The following is a 14,721-nucleotide window of genomic DNA, read 5'->3' on the forward strand; positions in this document are numbered from 1 at the left end:
ACCCCAGCGGCTTGCAGCCCATCGCCCTCCAGGTCCCCAGGTGATCGTGGAGGTTCAAGGACACGACCAAGGCCCCAGAGCTCCAACAGGCACAGAGCCGGGGCTCTACAAGCTGTGGCCCAAGCTCCCCCACTGTTATCAAGGACCCCTGAGCAGGTGACTGCGCCCCCAGGGCTAACTAAAGGCGTCGAAGGAACCCGGGACACACGATGTCTGAAGGCAGCACCAGCAAAAGCAGAACGACCCGAGAACCGTTTACAAGTTTCCTCAACCCTGCAGACACCCAGCCTTCCAGGCTGTCCGGAGAGGACACACCCGGCCCCGTCTGAGAAGCAAAGAGGCCAAGCCTGGCTAGCGCAACACGGCTCTGGGTCACGGGGGCCAGGCAGGTGTCAGCGCGGCTTGCCAAGCCTCAGGACAAGCACAGCGCTTCATCCCCGCTTATGAACCGCCACCTGGAGGACGCTGACCGGGGGTCTTCAGGAAGCGACCCCTGCCTCCTCTGACTGATTCCCCACCGTCTCTTGTCTCAGTCCTGGGGGACGCTCTGCTTTACCCCGACTCTGAAACTCCTCCGGGAGAAGAGAAATGCTTCCTTCGTTGTCTCCCACAGTCCTGTCCCCTCCCCCGAGAATGGCGTGGACAACTTCACCCCTGCAGTTCGGGCTCCGTGTGAGACTAGCAGATGAGCAAGGCGGGCTGAAAGGTCCCGTGCCCACCCCCTCACCCCCCAGCTCCCTGCCCTTCCCGGTGACCCTGCAGGGCCAACTGCAGGGTGCCAGACTTGCAGGCAGAAAGGTGCTGGCAGGCAGACCCACCTCCTTGTGCCCCTGGATCTGAGAGTTGACAAAGGCACCGAGGATGTGGGAGGTGAGGGGCAGGTACACGTGGACCAGCTGCATCTCCTGGTGGAGGCAGTACAGGGAGAAGTAGCCCCGGAGCTCCATCGTCTGGATCGCGTTCTCCTGCTGCACAGGAAGGAGGCGCCCTGGCACCGGGCTGGCGCACAGCCCGCGCCCCGCCCCGCACCACCGCCGAGGGAAACGCCAGCCACTCATGCCAACCGGGCATCCAGACGGCACCGCTCCGGGGGCGCCTGGGGGGCTCAGTTGGGTTAAGCACAAAGCACCGCTCTGGGCGTGGCGGGGCGGCCCTCCCGCCGCCGGCTACCCCAGCAGCCGGGCAGCGACGTCGTCCCGGCCGCGCGGGAGCCAGCCCGGGACCGGCCGGAAGTCCAGTTCCGGGGGGGGCCACCAGGCCGGGCGCGCAGCCCAGCCCAGCGGGGCAGACCCAGGCCGCCCACGCCCCCTCCCCCCACCCCCCGCGCCAGGAGCACCTCCACGATGCGGGACTCCAGCTGCTCCACGGAGTCGGGCTCCCGGCTCTGCACGGTGGCGCTCATCATCTGCCGCTTCATCAGGCTGTACTTGTGCAGGGCCCGCTGGTGCTTGTGCAGCACGCCCTTCTCGTGCCGCTCGCACAGGTCCTGTGGAGGGAGGTGCGCCGTGCTCGGCCCCCAGCGGGAAGGGACCCGGAGCCGTCCCCCCCGTGGGAGCCAGCAGGTGAAAGGGAGCACGGGAAGGAGACTACGCAACAGACACAGGCTTCCGAGTCCGCACCGTTCACACGCGAGCCTCTCCCTCCGCGCCGTTCACATTCGAATCCCTCCCTCCGCGCCGTTCACACTCGAGCACCTCCACGCCATTCACACTGGAGCCTCTCCCTCCGCGCCGTTCACACTCCAGCCCCTCCCGCCTCAGAAAAGGCTCAGGCACACACTCTCTCCCTCCCTGCCCGGGAAGTGTTCACGGCACGGAGCGGCTTGGGGCCAGGCCCAGGGTCCAACCAAGACGGGTCGCGGTGCCAGTCGGCACCACAAACCAAAACCACACGGAAGACAGGGCCTGTCCACAGAGAAGATGCCAGAGCGCCGGGACAGCGCCGGACCTCGGCCTGTCACGCAGCCCAGTGTCAGAACGCCGTGCGCCTCCAGCAGCACAGAGACCAGTCTCCAAGAGGAAGCTGCACGGGCATTTCCCTGCAGCCCTAAAATAACCTCAATCGGGAGTCTTGTGGGAAATATCGGCCACTGAGCCAGTGCTGGGATTTCGAGGCTGCCTGGCCACCATCCAACTTAACAGACAAATCCCTTCGGAACATTCCTCAAAGCACTAGGCCCCCTCTCCTTGAGCTCAGCAAGAAGGATTCTGGCTTCACAGGCAATCCAACCTGTCACCAGTGCTGCGACAGTTACGAAGTCTGGAGTCAGACTTCCTGGAATCTCTGCCCGTGGAAGGGGCAAGCTCCCTCAGCACCAGGCCAGCCCCTCACGGTATCTGTAAGGACCTAGCATATTCACACGTGCTCTCACACACACACACGTGCACACACGTACAGGCGTGCACGCATACACACGCAAAAATGCACACTACGTGCACACGTGTGCATACGTACGTGCACACATACAGATACACACGTGTGCATGCATACACGTACACTGGTACGCATATTAATACGTGTGCACACACATTCACATGTACACACAGATACATATATACACAGATACCCTAACACATACACACGTACACTCACTCAGGTACATTCACACACACGCACAGGTTCACGTACATACGTGAACGCACATACACATATGCATGCACACATGCATGCACATTCACACACACACACATACACACATACCTATACACACGCACTCACGTGAGCCTACACTCACGTGTATGTGTGCATGTGCACACACCCACACACCCTCCGTGGGCAGACCAAGGCAAGCCAGAGGCCTGTCCGCACGCCTGCCGGGCCACAGCCGGAACCCCTGCAGTGCCCGCCGAGACCACCCACGGTCTTCCCTCCTCGGCCCCGGCTTCACGGCTCTTTTCCCGCTCCCCCGGAGTCAAGCCCTGAAAGTTCACGGGAGACTTCTCAACGGCTCTGTCCCTGGCCAAGGAACAGCCGGACTCACTTTATAGGACTGCAGCAAATCCAGGAAGAGGTTCAACTTCTCCACCACGTCATTCTCTTCCTGTTTGCCCTAGAAAACAAGGGTGGGTGACCAACACCGAGCACCACGGGACCCAGAGGCCCGGGCACGGCCTCCCGTCTGCAGGCCTGAGCCGGCCCTCCCCCGACGGCCACCAGCGAGCTCTGCAGAAGAGCCCCCTTCCCACACGACAGCCCCCCACACAGGGCAGGGGAGCCAGAGAAGCCAGCGGCTAGGCGAGAGCTACGTCCTGGGCCTCCAAGGTCACCCGTCCACTTGCGCTCGCCGCTCAACACCACCGGGCCTCGCGGCCCGCCAAAGCCACGGTCACGGTTGGGGCCAGGCTGGCCTCCTGGGAACACCCAATGCTAACACTGTGCTCACGGCCACGTGTCCTGAAGGGCTACGGCACGGCTTACGTCCTTCAGCTCCCAACACTCGCCGAGCACCTCGCCCAGGCGCAGCACCGGCTCCTGGCGAAAACGAGCCCTTTTACGACCTCTAGAGCTCCAGCTGTGGCAGAGCATGAAGAGCGCCTCTCGTAAACTGCGCATCACGCCCAGTGTGTAGAGGGTGCCGCCGGAAGGCGGCAGAAGGTGTGAAGAAGCGAATAGAAGGCCGTGACTGAGGGGGTTACGAGCACGGCACTGCGAGCCAGCGGTTCCGGCCTACGCTCTGCGGCCGACTCGGGGAACCCCAGGACTCCAGCCCGATGACCTCAGAGGCTCCGGGCCACTCCAACCCACGCCCATAGCCAAGATTCCAGCCAGTAAGGTTACAGGAAAATAGCAGTGTTTCAGTCTTTGAAAACCTGGAAAGGAAAACACCAGAGATCCACAGGTGCCCCGTTCCTTCCTGAGCGGGCAGGGGGGCCCAGGAGAATGGAGCCTCCCCCAACCCGTCTAGTAGTAGGAGGGCCTGAGGGGTCATTCCTGCTCGCGTCCCTGGCGCCCAGGTCCTCGTTCTAGTCTGATGCCCCAACGCGTGAGACCCCACACCGCCATCCTGTCCGCAGGGAAACGGCCCGCTCTGGGTCTCAGTGATCTCGCCAGGCTGCGGTGACGCAGATCTCCTCACAGTCGGCAGAGAACAAAACCAGCACGCGTGGAGACAGAGTGAGGAAAACCCTCCCTCGCATGCCTTTGCTCACACGGCCAGAGTGACTAGAACCCCGGCTGTGCTGGATCAAAGTCCTGATGGGCCTCTGATCCACTTTCACATTAAGACAACACTAATTCCACTTCACCGTGAAAACCACCGCGGACAGAGAGCGACATTCAGGAAGTGGCACTTCCTCAGACGTCGCATTTCAAAGCAGCCTCCGTGAGATATCAGAGAATCTCGGAGCCGGGGGGAACTTCAAACTACGGACTTGCACATCAGAAGCCCGAACCCTGTCTCCCTCTTCAAACGCAGAAACCCAGCATTCAAATCTCAGTCGGAAACCACCGGAGACGACAGTTTGGAATTTCCACCCCGCGTTCTGCGTGACCTCGGGGGGCTCACGGTGCGCCCCACACACACCCCCACCCCTGCCACGAGGCTACTTGTTGAAGAAGGAGCTGTCTGGGGCCCAGGATCCCCGCAACCAGGATGACTTTTCCGTTTTACAATCAGCTGCGAGGAAAGTTCAACAGGTTAAATGAGAAGTGTTTTAATGACTTCATCCAGCCCCCTCCTTTTCACGGACCAGAAACAGGCCCGAGACCAAAGGGACCTGAGCCACGTCCCAGCACAAGACACCGGCCGCGCATGGAGCAGGCTCCCTCTCCACGCGGCCACACCTCCAACACCACGTGCCCGGTCCTCCCCGCGGTGGAAACGTGGGCGCCACGCAGACCTGGACACAGACCGGCCCGGCACCAATTCCGAGAAATGCCAACACCAGTTTCTAATGAGAACACACAGGCACCAGAACCACAGAGGAAGAAAACCCGGGACTTTCCCTACCCGCAACAAGATCAGATCCCTTCTTCAACACTCAGAGATATCCTGGGCCCCTGAGGGCCCCACGCGAAGCCTGAAAATCCCCCAATTCCACGCTTGGGGATCGGTCACCGTCACTGTGTTCTCCGGCTTGCTACTAAGGAGCTTTGCGTCTGAGGCAGCAAGGCTTTCCCAAGTACATCATTTTAATTTATTTAAAACCATCTACCGTTTTTAGATGGTTTTAGATGGTTAGGGAAAGACCGTTTCCCCAAGAACTGGGCAGCAAATGCTCACCCTCAAAGTCATGTAGCAGTTTTACAGCATAAAAGCACCCAGATGAGCCTTTCCGGCTGTCACTGAACACCGCACCTTCCAATTGATCCCCAACGACCACACCGCACCTGTGTGGATGGCGGAAACGTTTCCGGAGCCTAACTGGGTATCTGGGGGGTACGAGGGGGCTCTCGCGGGGTGCTGCAGCTTACTCGTTGTTCTCTTAGGTGACCGAGGGGCCAAATACTTGCTGGCTGGGACAGCACAGCAGGAACTATTTGGTCCACCCACAGGTATCTGAGGAAGCCTGAGATTACGTTTGCCAGGGCAGTTACAGCGTCTGATTTCAGCGGAGTCAACCCTCCGAAGATCAGACCCCATCTGTCTTCGTCATCAGCAACCGTCTTCAGAGTCAACGGCTCACGGGAAGCCGCTCGGAACTGACGGGGATGTGCAGTTCCCGCGGGGCCCAGCAATCCACTCGCCGCAGACTCTGACCTCTGAAGTGCACGTGAGATGTCCCGTGTGTGCTCCCAAGGTACAGAATGTTCTTCGGAACGGACACCGTGGAGAACAAATTCACTCACCTGCTGGGCGGCCTTGTCGGCAAGCAGTGCAAATTCAACGGACAGGCCTTTCAGTGCCTGTTTCAGGGACCCCCACGTGCTACTGTGCAGAGTGGCCCAAGAGGGAAGCGGGGTCGTATCAGACCCTAAAGCACTAGGGGAAAAAGAGACGGACAAGACACTCAAGGCCTGGGAGCTGACCTGGCCGTCCCCACGACAACCCGTGATCCAGGATGTGCGTCCAAAAGGCCGGGCCTCAGCCCCTCCCCCAGACCTCCGGACCAGTCCCGGCCAGCAACCCCCAGCGCCTGCGGGGGAGGGCGGAGTCATGTTGACAACAGCCCTCAGTGTCCTTTTCCAAGTGAAATCAACCCCTTCTCAGATCTAGTCCCAACCTCGGGAGAACGTGTGACATACATGTGACACACGTGTGACACAGTGGCGCACACTCACGTATTGAGGGATCCACGTTTCCCTGCCTAAATGCCCCAGTTTTCTTCTTCCTAACATCACTGCCCATTTCCCCAACTCTCTGCTTCCCCTTTCCAAAGTGAACCAGGTCAGAACGGAAGGGATTCTGGGCAAGCACCTCTGCCTGGACGTCGGCAGGCCCCTCCCCACCTGACCGAGCCCTGCAGAACTGGGGGCACCTGCCTCAGCTCCTTCCCGAAGATGAGGAGGTCAGCAGCATTGTCGATGGCCCTCGACGCAATCCGCTCGGCCCGGTCGCGAAGCTTGTGGAAGCTGTTGTAGATGTTTCGGATGAGCTCCCGGCTGACGGCGAACTGAGTCTGGATGTCGGCTGGGAGGAAGTCCTGACAGGGAGGAGAGAAGGCCGTGGGTTACTGGCCGTGAAGTGCCTTGGGGAAAAGACGACCGCCAGCAGGGGAAGAATGGTACCCACTGAGCAGCCAGTGAGCCCAGATGCCAGGCCACGGGGGCACTTCGCTGGGCCTCCCTTCCGGTCCAGGAAAGAAACAGCCCATCATCACCCACACACCATGGACACGAAGCAGAGTGGCCCCTAGTGTCCGCTGAAGCCGGATCAGACTGACGTCCTGCCGAAACACACCCCTGTACTAACCTTCAAGTACTAATCCTCAAGTACTAATCCTCAAGTACTAACCTTCAAGTACTAATCCTCAAGCTCAGAGTGACAATCACAAAGTCCTAACCCTTCCCTCGAGGCAGGGCTTCCCACGGGCCCTCACTTTCCCCCAAGAATCAACTTCTCACCAGCTTTACTGTTAACTACCTGTTAATATTAACCATCGTTTACCGTAACATTAACTAGATAATGCTTAGAAAACAGGCTGCTTAGGGAACGAAATGAAGGTAAGATACATGTATTTCTGTACGGAGAAGCAGTTTAACAAGAAAGGAGGGCCGCCCAGGGGTTCAGTCAGCTAAGCGTCCGACTCTTAGTTTCAGCTCAGGTCACGATCTCGCGGTCTGTGGGATCGAGCCCCACGCCAGGCTCTGTGCTGACAGTGCAGAGCCTGCTTGAGATCCTCTCTCTCCCTCTCTCTGCCCCTCACCCAATCGCTCTGGCTCTCTCTCTCTCAAAATAAACGTCAAAAAATTTAAAAAAGGAAAGGAAAAAAGCTAGCCAACAGCTACCTTAATTCTTTTTGAAAAAAAGAACAGACTAGCTAAATTTTAAAATGAACCAATGTGACAATCACTCCCCTGAAATCCGAGAAGCTAGTGACGAAGCCAGTGTCTGCCCGAATCACAAAAAGCCTCAGTCACGTCCGGGCAGGCCGCTCAGAAGTCTGGGACCTTGCCAGACGACAGCCTCTCTGAGCCTGTCTCCCCATCTGGGAAATGGGCGGCACACCCGCTGTCTGAAAGGAGAGCCGATGAGAAAACCGCGCCGCGGGCCTTCGTGTCGTCTCCAGCACGCGGGGGAGGCCCAGGGCGGTAGCTGGTACGCGGTCGCCGCCCTGGTTGGGGGGGCGGGGGTGGCGGCAGGAGCGGTACCTTGGCCCGAGGAGCCAGCTTGCAGCTCATGAACTCGTCTCCAACACACTGAGCCGACTCCTTCAACTTGTTCTGCACGTCCTGCGAAAGGAAGACAGAAACGCCACATCCTCCAGCCGCAGCAGCGTCTGCCTGAGACCCGTTCAGTCAGCGAAAGGCAGGATGTAGTCCTTCCTCGAGAGAGCCAGGTTTCCACGGATCTGCTCTCACGTAAGTATCCAGAATCTCTTCCCGGACTTTTCTCCACTGACCTCCACCTTCAGGACGGCCGTCCACAGACAGGAAGGCCTGACCTAACAGCAGCTCCGGAGAGGAGACCCGTCTCCAGGAAACAGAGACTGCACGCACACGGCAGGGACGGGATCCGTGCTGCTGCCGTCGGGCTCGTCGCATCCGCTAGGTCCCACCCACGTGGGGCACAGGGACCAAAGACGAGGTCTCTTTCTCCCTGCACACAGACCCACGGGCCCCAGGCCCACGGAGCCCCGGGAGAGCTGGTGGGCAGCACACAGGGGCCAGGCCTCAGTGGCAGTCCACGTCAAGGACCCACAAAGAGCCACGGGTAACACAGGCAAAGATCCTAACATGCAGCTGTTTGTGGGTCAAGGAATTCTAGAATTTCAGAGAGGCCCTGAAGACCATCTGGCTCAATTCTCTCGTTTTACCAGAGGAAAGAGTCAAGGAGGCCATAGGGACACTCTACCTGTGTGAGAACAAGGGGTCAGAGGAGCCTCATGCCTCTAGAATGGGGGCGCCGTCCGGCTCCACGACTAGCAGCACCCTCCCCTGTCGTGAGCCGTGTATAGCTCCCACGTCCCACCACGTTCCTCTTGTGGCAATGAAGATCCCTGCTCTAAAGGAACCTGTCCACCCAGCGTTCAGAAGACCCACACTCCCAGCTCAAGGGCAGGTAGTCACAGAAACGTCCCCTGAACGACTGCTTTAGGTCCCATAAAAGAGGCAAAGGTGACAGGTACCCCCTGGCTGGCATAGAGGGAAAGCCAGCGGCCTTCTCAAGGAGGGTCTCGGTGTGTCTCATCTTCCTGCGGGGGAAGTGAGTGTGGGATCGAGCCCCTCCTAGGTCCCTGGGGAAGGGAAAGCTACCGCGTTGGAGCCCCACCCCCACCCCACCCTCTTCCTAGGCGGAGCCGGCCGCCCTGGGGACCAGGCAGTGACTTCCTCCACAACTGTGAACAAGGACGCTGCAAGACAGCAGAGGGACGCCCACGGCCGCCTGGTTTCTAACTGAAACTAACGTCCACGTGGAGACAGTCCCGGCAGCAGGTCTATGCTGCAGCTCCACTAGAAAGACTCAGCTCAGGGGACTCCTGGGGGGCTCAGTCAGGTAAGCGCCCAACTTCGGCTCAGGCCATGATCTCACGGTTCGTGAGTTGGAGCCCCGTGTTGGGCTCTGTGCTGAAGGTTCAGAGCCTGGAGCCGGCTTGGGATCCTCTGTTCCCCTTTCTCTCTGCCCCTCCCTTGTGTGCGTGCTCTCTCTCTCTCACTCAAAAATAAACATTAAAAAAATACATAACTCAACTCAGCCTTCCGGTGGTACTTAAGGTGGCTCTTTTCGCTTCCCAGAAATCGCTCATCCTGATCTGGGGTCTCGAGCATTTCCGTCGTAACCCCTCCCAAACAGAGCCTCTGCGACCGAGCCTCAGTGCCCACGGCGACCGTGCAGAGAACCCTCTACCTGGATACACAAAATCCTGCCAAGCCAAAGCCAGGGGCGCCTCGTAACGTTACACCCCCGTGATCTGGGAGGAGAGCGGATGTCACTCCTGGCACCACGAGGGCAGCAGACTCCCCGAGGGCCCCCAAACGAGGAGGGCAGGAGAACAAGCACGCTTAGGAACGCCACTCACGCGGGGAGCCTCGGGGCACACCCACAGCAGAGTGATACTCACCGGGCCACTGAAGGACAGGAAGAGCCGGAGGGCCACGTCCTCGGAGAACGGGGGGTGCCGGGCCACCAGGTTAATGAAGCGCCTCAGGGCCCTGCGCCGGGCCTCAATGAACTCGCGGTCGGCTGCAGACCGAGAGCAAGGGGTCTGCCGGCAGCCTGCGCCGCGCCCCCTGCCCCCCCCCCCCCCCGGCCGTCCGGAAACGTGCCGGGCAAAGCCCAGGTCCCTTCTGTCATAGCCCACGGTAGCCGCCCCTCACCGGTCCCCAGCGTGAGCGCTGGGCGCCACCGTCGGGGAACGAGGGGGTCCGCGGCACCCGCCCTAGCTGGCCCGGCCTTCCCGCGCACGTCTCGCACCGGGCGCCCCGGCCCCGCCCGAGCCCGCTCTACCTCCCAGCACTCTCTTGGGCGGAAGGGCCGGCACCATGCGGTAGGGGAACTTCTGCAGCAGCATCTCGTGGAAAACCACGAAGTCGTTGTACCGTCTGTACACGGAGGACCTGAAGCGCTAGAAGACAAGAGGGCCCGCGCTCACGCCGGACGCCGGAAACCTCCCCGGGTCACCGCTCCCCTCCCTCCCATCCCCCGCCCCGAGACGGAGCCCGCGTGACGCGGGGCCGCATCCCCGCTCACGGGGCCTCCACGGCGAGGACGGGCGCCCTCCTCCCTCCCGGCGCCGCGCGGCTCGGGCCTCACGTCCAGCCCCCACCGCGGTCTTCACGGAGCGCTCAGCCGCGAAGCCGGCACCCACCCCACCCTCAAAGGCAGCGCTCGGGCCGGAGGCCTTCCCCACTGGGGGCCGGGGCCGTCCTCCCACACACGCCCCAACACCGGCGCGACCAGCGCGACGGCGTCCCGGGCCCAGCGGCCGACGCAGACCAGACCCCGACGAGGGGGGGCGGACGGAGCGGACGTCCGACTGCAAGTCCGTCTGCCCCGTGGCAGATAAAACCGCGGGCGCCACGAGGGATCCACGCGACAGAGGCGCGACCTGGACCTGCTGGAAGGGCCCACGCGACGGACGCGCAAGAGCCGCTAGCCTGCGAAGTATACAAGCTGCCCTGGTGATAAATGATACTGCGGAGTGAGAGAGGCCGGGTGATTCCACCGACAGGACGTCCTGGAAGAGGCGGGGCTACGAGACAGAAGACGGGGGCTGCCGGGGCTCAGGGCAGAGGGAGGAGCAGGGGGAGCACAGGGGACTCTTAGGGCGGCGAACAGCACGAGGGACACGGGACGGTGGACACCTGCCGTCCCACGTTCGCCCAAACCCACAGAACGTGCACCCACCCAGAGGGACCCTCCCGCGAACCGTGGACTCTGGGTGAGAACAGCGTGTCAGTGTGGGGTCACCGACTGCGACAAACCCACCATCTGGGGGACGCCGAGAACGGGGGAGTCCGGGGGGGAGCGGGGAATTACGGGAAATCTCTGTCCATTCAGCTCAACGTTGCGGTGAATCTAAAACTACCCCCTAAAAATGAAGTCTGCAAAAAAATTAAACATGCTACATGAAGAAAAACACAAAGTCAGTTGTGCCACGTGCTGGGGACTGCATGTGTCGTGCCCCCTCTGGATCTGCCCCAGCCTCTGGCGAGCGGGACGCAGGACAAAACGCGTGGCCCCTCGGCCTGAACACCTGCAGGCTGATCCCTCCGCCCGGCAGGGCTGCCTCCTTACGAGACGACACACGTGCTCAAGGAATTACGTTACTGAGCCGGAAAAGGGCCAGAAGCCCAACCTCACGCCCCTCTGATGCGTCGTCACGTGGGGGAATGGCACCCACGGGCATGGGAGAACTAAGTTTACTCACAGGCCTCGGTGACCGCAGCTTGGAAACACCATGAAACAAAAACCCTGTGATTCCTGGGGCGCCCGGGTGGCTCAGTTGGTTCAGCGTTCGACTTTGGCTCAGGTCATGATCTCTCGGTTCACGGGCTGGAGCCCCACATTGGGCTCTGTGCTGATAGCACAGAGCCTGGAGACTGCTTTAGATCCTCTGTCCCCCTCTCCCTCTGCCCCTCCCCTGCTCTCTCTCAAAAATAAATGAAAACATTAAAAAAAAAAAAAAATACAGCGGCACCTGGGTGGCTCAGTTAAGTGTCCACCTTGATTTCGACTCTGGTTAAGAGCTCACATTTCATGAGTTCGAGCACTCTGCACTGACTGCAGAGCCTCCCTGGGATTCTCTCTCTCTCCTCTCTCTCTGCCCCTCCCCTGCTCACTCCTTCTCTCTCAAAAATAAATAAAAACATTTAAAAAAAAAAAAAAAAAAAAAGGAAAGAAAGAAACCACCCTGTGATTCTGGATTCCCATGGCACATACACATGGCCGTTCGGTTCAGAAAACGCACTTCCTCCCTGGATGACGACTGAAGCCTGACAGTGGCGGGGTCCCGTCACCAGGGCGGCCCTCTCGCCGGTGGGGCCCTGCTCTACCTGTCCCTGCACATCCCCCACTGACACAGAGGGGCTGCACAAGACCCAGGGATGCTGTCGGCTTGTCAATGACTTACTCCTCAGTTTGTGAAGAATAAATCCCTCCCCCCCGCAATGTTTATCCTAACAGCACTGGGATATAGAAAGAGAACAGACACACACCCCCGCCCCCAGTATTTATTCTAACGGCACCAGGATTTAGAAAGAGGACAGACAGAGGGACAGGGATATCAGTGTGCTCCATGCAGACTCGCAGTCCTGGTGCCAGACGCCTCGTGAAGTCCGATATCGGCAGGCAGGATAACAGGGCAGACGGCGTCCTTAGCGGGGATGAGGCGGACACACCAGTCCTGCCCTCCAAACTGGATTCGCCGCCGGAAGCCCCCACTCTATCCTCAGGATTTCCCAGTTACTACAAAACCACTCCCAGGCCGGCGTGTGCCCGCACCTTGTGCTCAGAAGACGAGTGGGCTCCTACGAAGCAGCATCCCAGACGCAGGGAAGAAGGGAGCGGGCTGGGCTAGGGGTGTGGCTGAGCCAGAACAGGACCCAGGGACACGCACACGCAGGCTCTGAAGACGTCTGTTGGCACCCTGGCTCTGAGCGTCGTGTTTTGGGTCTCACCTTTAAGCCCAGCGCAGACTCTCTGCGGTCCTTCTCCGCCTCGTACCCGTGCCCTAACGTGTCCCCGCCCCTCCCCACCTCCTCCCAACACACACACACACACACACACGCGTGCACACGCACACACACACACACGCACACACGCGCTCTGCCCCTTACCTGGCTGGAAACCTCGTATTCCACATGCTTTAGGAAGAGGCCCTTCTTCTCGGGAATGAGCTCCACCTGCACGGTGTCCCTGGCCAGCAACTCCTGCAGGGTGTACGAAAGCAGCAGCGGGTTCCCCTGCGGCATCTGCATTCGACTGGGGTGTGGGTCCCTCCGCTCGCTGACCTGGGGCGCTGGCAAGTCTGCAGGGACAAGGCGACCGGCCAGTAAAAACGGCTGCTCGGAAGCAGAGGCTGCCACAGCGGGCCTGCCCCCGCCGCGTGCTAGCTTCGCACATGGACTGTGGCCACATCACCCCCGTTCATTCAGGCCGCGGAGCTTGTGCTCCGAAAAGTCCCCACGCCGTGAGGCGTCCACCCGCTCGTGAATCAGCAAACACACCCCGCTTTCCAGGACCAGTCAGATCTAGTTTTCAACCTGGGAACAGAAGGAAGTGAACTATTCACAAGTTACGTGCAAAAGAGCCCTCCTTTTCTCTAGAGTCGAAAAGGAGGTTCAAACTAAGGAAAGAGCCGTAGAATTTCTCTCTCCCACTGTTTCCACAGTGAACACACATGACTTCACGTGGCAAAGCAATGATTCCAATTCCATGTAGGTAAAAACCCACATCTTGCTTAGAGCCACGGTTCCTGATCACACAAGTCAAAGAACTTTAGGCCCTCAAACCTCAGCTTCCTTACACATCACTCACAAGGCAGCAAAACACAGGTCCAAGAGATTACAGGCTAAAAAACACGGACGTCACAGGAAAAAGTCAGTTTGGCTTTTAGTATAGAGTTTGAAAGAAAAACAGTTCTTTTCAGTGAAAAACTATAATAGGGGCTCCTGGGAGGCTCGGTTGGTGGAGCGTCCGACTCAGTTTTGGCTCAGGTTATGATCCCAGGGTCATGGGATCAAGCCCTACATCGGGCTCTGTGCTGAGTGTGGAGTCTGCTTGAGATTCTCTCTCCCTCTCTCTGCCCTCCCCTGCCCAAGCACGCATGCTCTCGTGCTCTCTCAAGACAAACGTTAAAATATATATATACGTACATACGCTACATACATAATAAAGGTATCCCATAGTGCGAGAGGGGGTCAGAGTCTGATCAACATTGCTATTGCTATAAGTAACCACAACAAAGTGTACATTTTTTCCTTTTCAAAATTTTCTACAACGTGGTTATATCGCTTTTTTATGATTTACTTCTTAAAATAACACTTTAAGATTCTGGTTTACATTCTAAACAGAATTAATGGCCAGATTACTTTCATCTCTGAAATTACTCAGCATTTTAGAATTTAAAACGTAGCTGCTTTTAATTGACCTTAAAGCTTAAGAAAAAAAATAAACTAAGGCCTTAATGCTTACTTAGGAACCCCAAGGGCCTCATAAAAAGTCCACACGAAAACTAAGTATCATGTGCTCTACAAGCGGTAAGCTCCCAAGTGAGAGCACATATCCTAGGGTCAAAACAATCCACCAGGGCGCAAGAAGAAAATATTAATAATTCTATTTGCATTTTGTTCCCTTCTTTTCAAACTTATATTCTTGTGATATCATAACACATGTAACATAATATTAGAGTAGTGCGTGCATGTAACTTACTAAAATATGTGTGTATAGATGTGTGCATATATTTGCATGCGTATTACATGTGCAAATGTGTATGTGTGTGTACAAGTGGGTGAATGTATGTACACGAGTATATGTGTATACAAGTGTGTGTGTACATGTGTATAAATGTGTGTGCAAGTCTGTCTGTGTATATACCTGAGTGTGTGTGTGTAAGAGTATATATATACGTGGGTATGTATATGTGTGTGAACTTGAGTGTGTGTGAGTTTATGTGTATATGG

At 58.3% G+C, this 14,721-nt stretch overlaps 1 protein-coding gene across 6 annotated transcripts in view; it reads right to left on the reverse strand.

The window, feature by feature from the left end:
* SNX8 (sorting nexin 8) overlaps positions 1-14,721 on the reverse strand; it is a 48,765-nt gene that overhangs the window by 1,512 nt on the left and 32,532 nt on the right. For 3 of the 6 annotated variants that reach the window (XM_042971005.1, XM_042971008.1, XM_042971011.1), the window contains 9 exons: positions 12,877-13,067; positions 10,046-10,163; positions 9,660-9,781; positions 7,750-7,830; positions 6,421-6,581; positions 5,788-5,920; positions 2,981-3,049; positions 1,337-1,486; positions 819-968 (listed from right to left, as the gene is read on the reverse strand). In XM_042971005.1, coding sequence (XP_042826939.1) covers positions 819-968; positions 1,337-1,486; positions 2,981-3,049; positions 5,788-5,920; positions 6,421-6,581; positions 7,750-7,830; positions 9,660-9,781; positions 10,046-10,163; positions 12,877-13,067 — 1,175 coding nt within the window. The remainder of the gene's footprint in view (positions 1-818; positions 969-1,336; positions 1,487-2,980; positions 3,050-5,787; positions 5,921-6,420; positions 6,582-7,749; positions 7,831-9,659; positions 9,782-10,045; positions 10,164-12,876; positions 13,068-14,721) is intronic. The other 3 variants (XM_042971007.1, XM_042971006.1, XM_042971010.1) reach the window with 3 other exon arrangements.

The sequence above is a fragment of the Panthera tigris genome, chromosome E3 (genome assembly GCF_018350195.1).
Source record: "Panthera tigris isolate Pti1 chromosome E3, P.tigris_Pti1_mat1.1, whole genome shotgun sequence".
In the NCBI taxonomy this organism is placed as follows: Eukaryota; Metazoa; Chordata; class Mammalia; order Carnivora; family Felidae; genus Panthera; species Panthera tigris.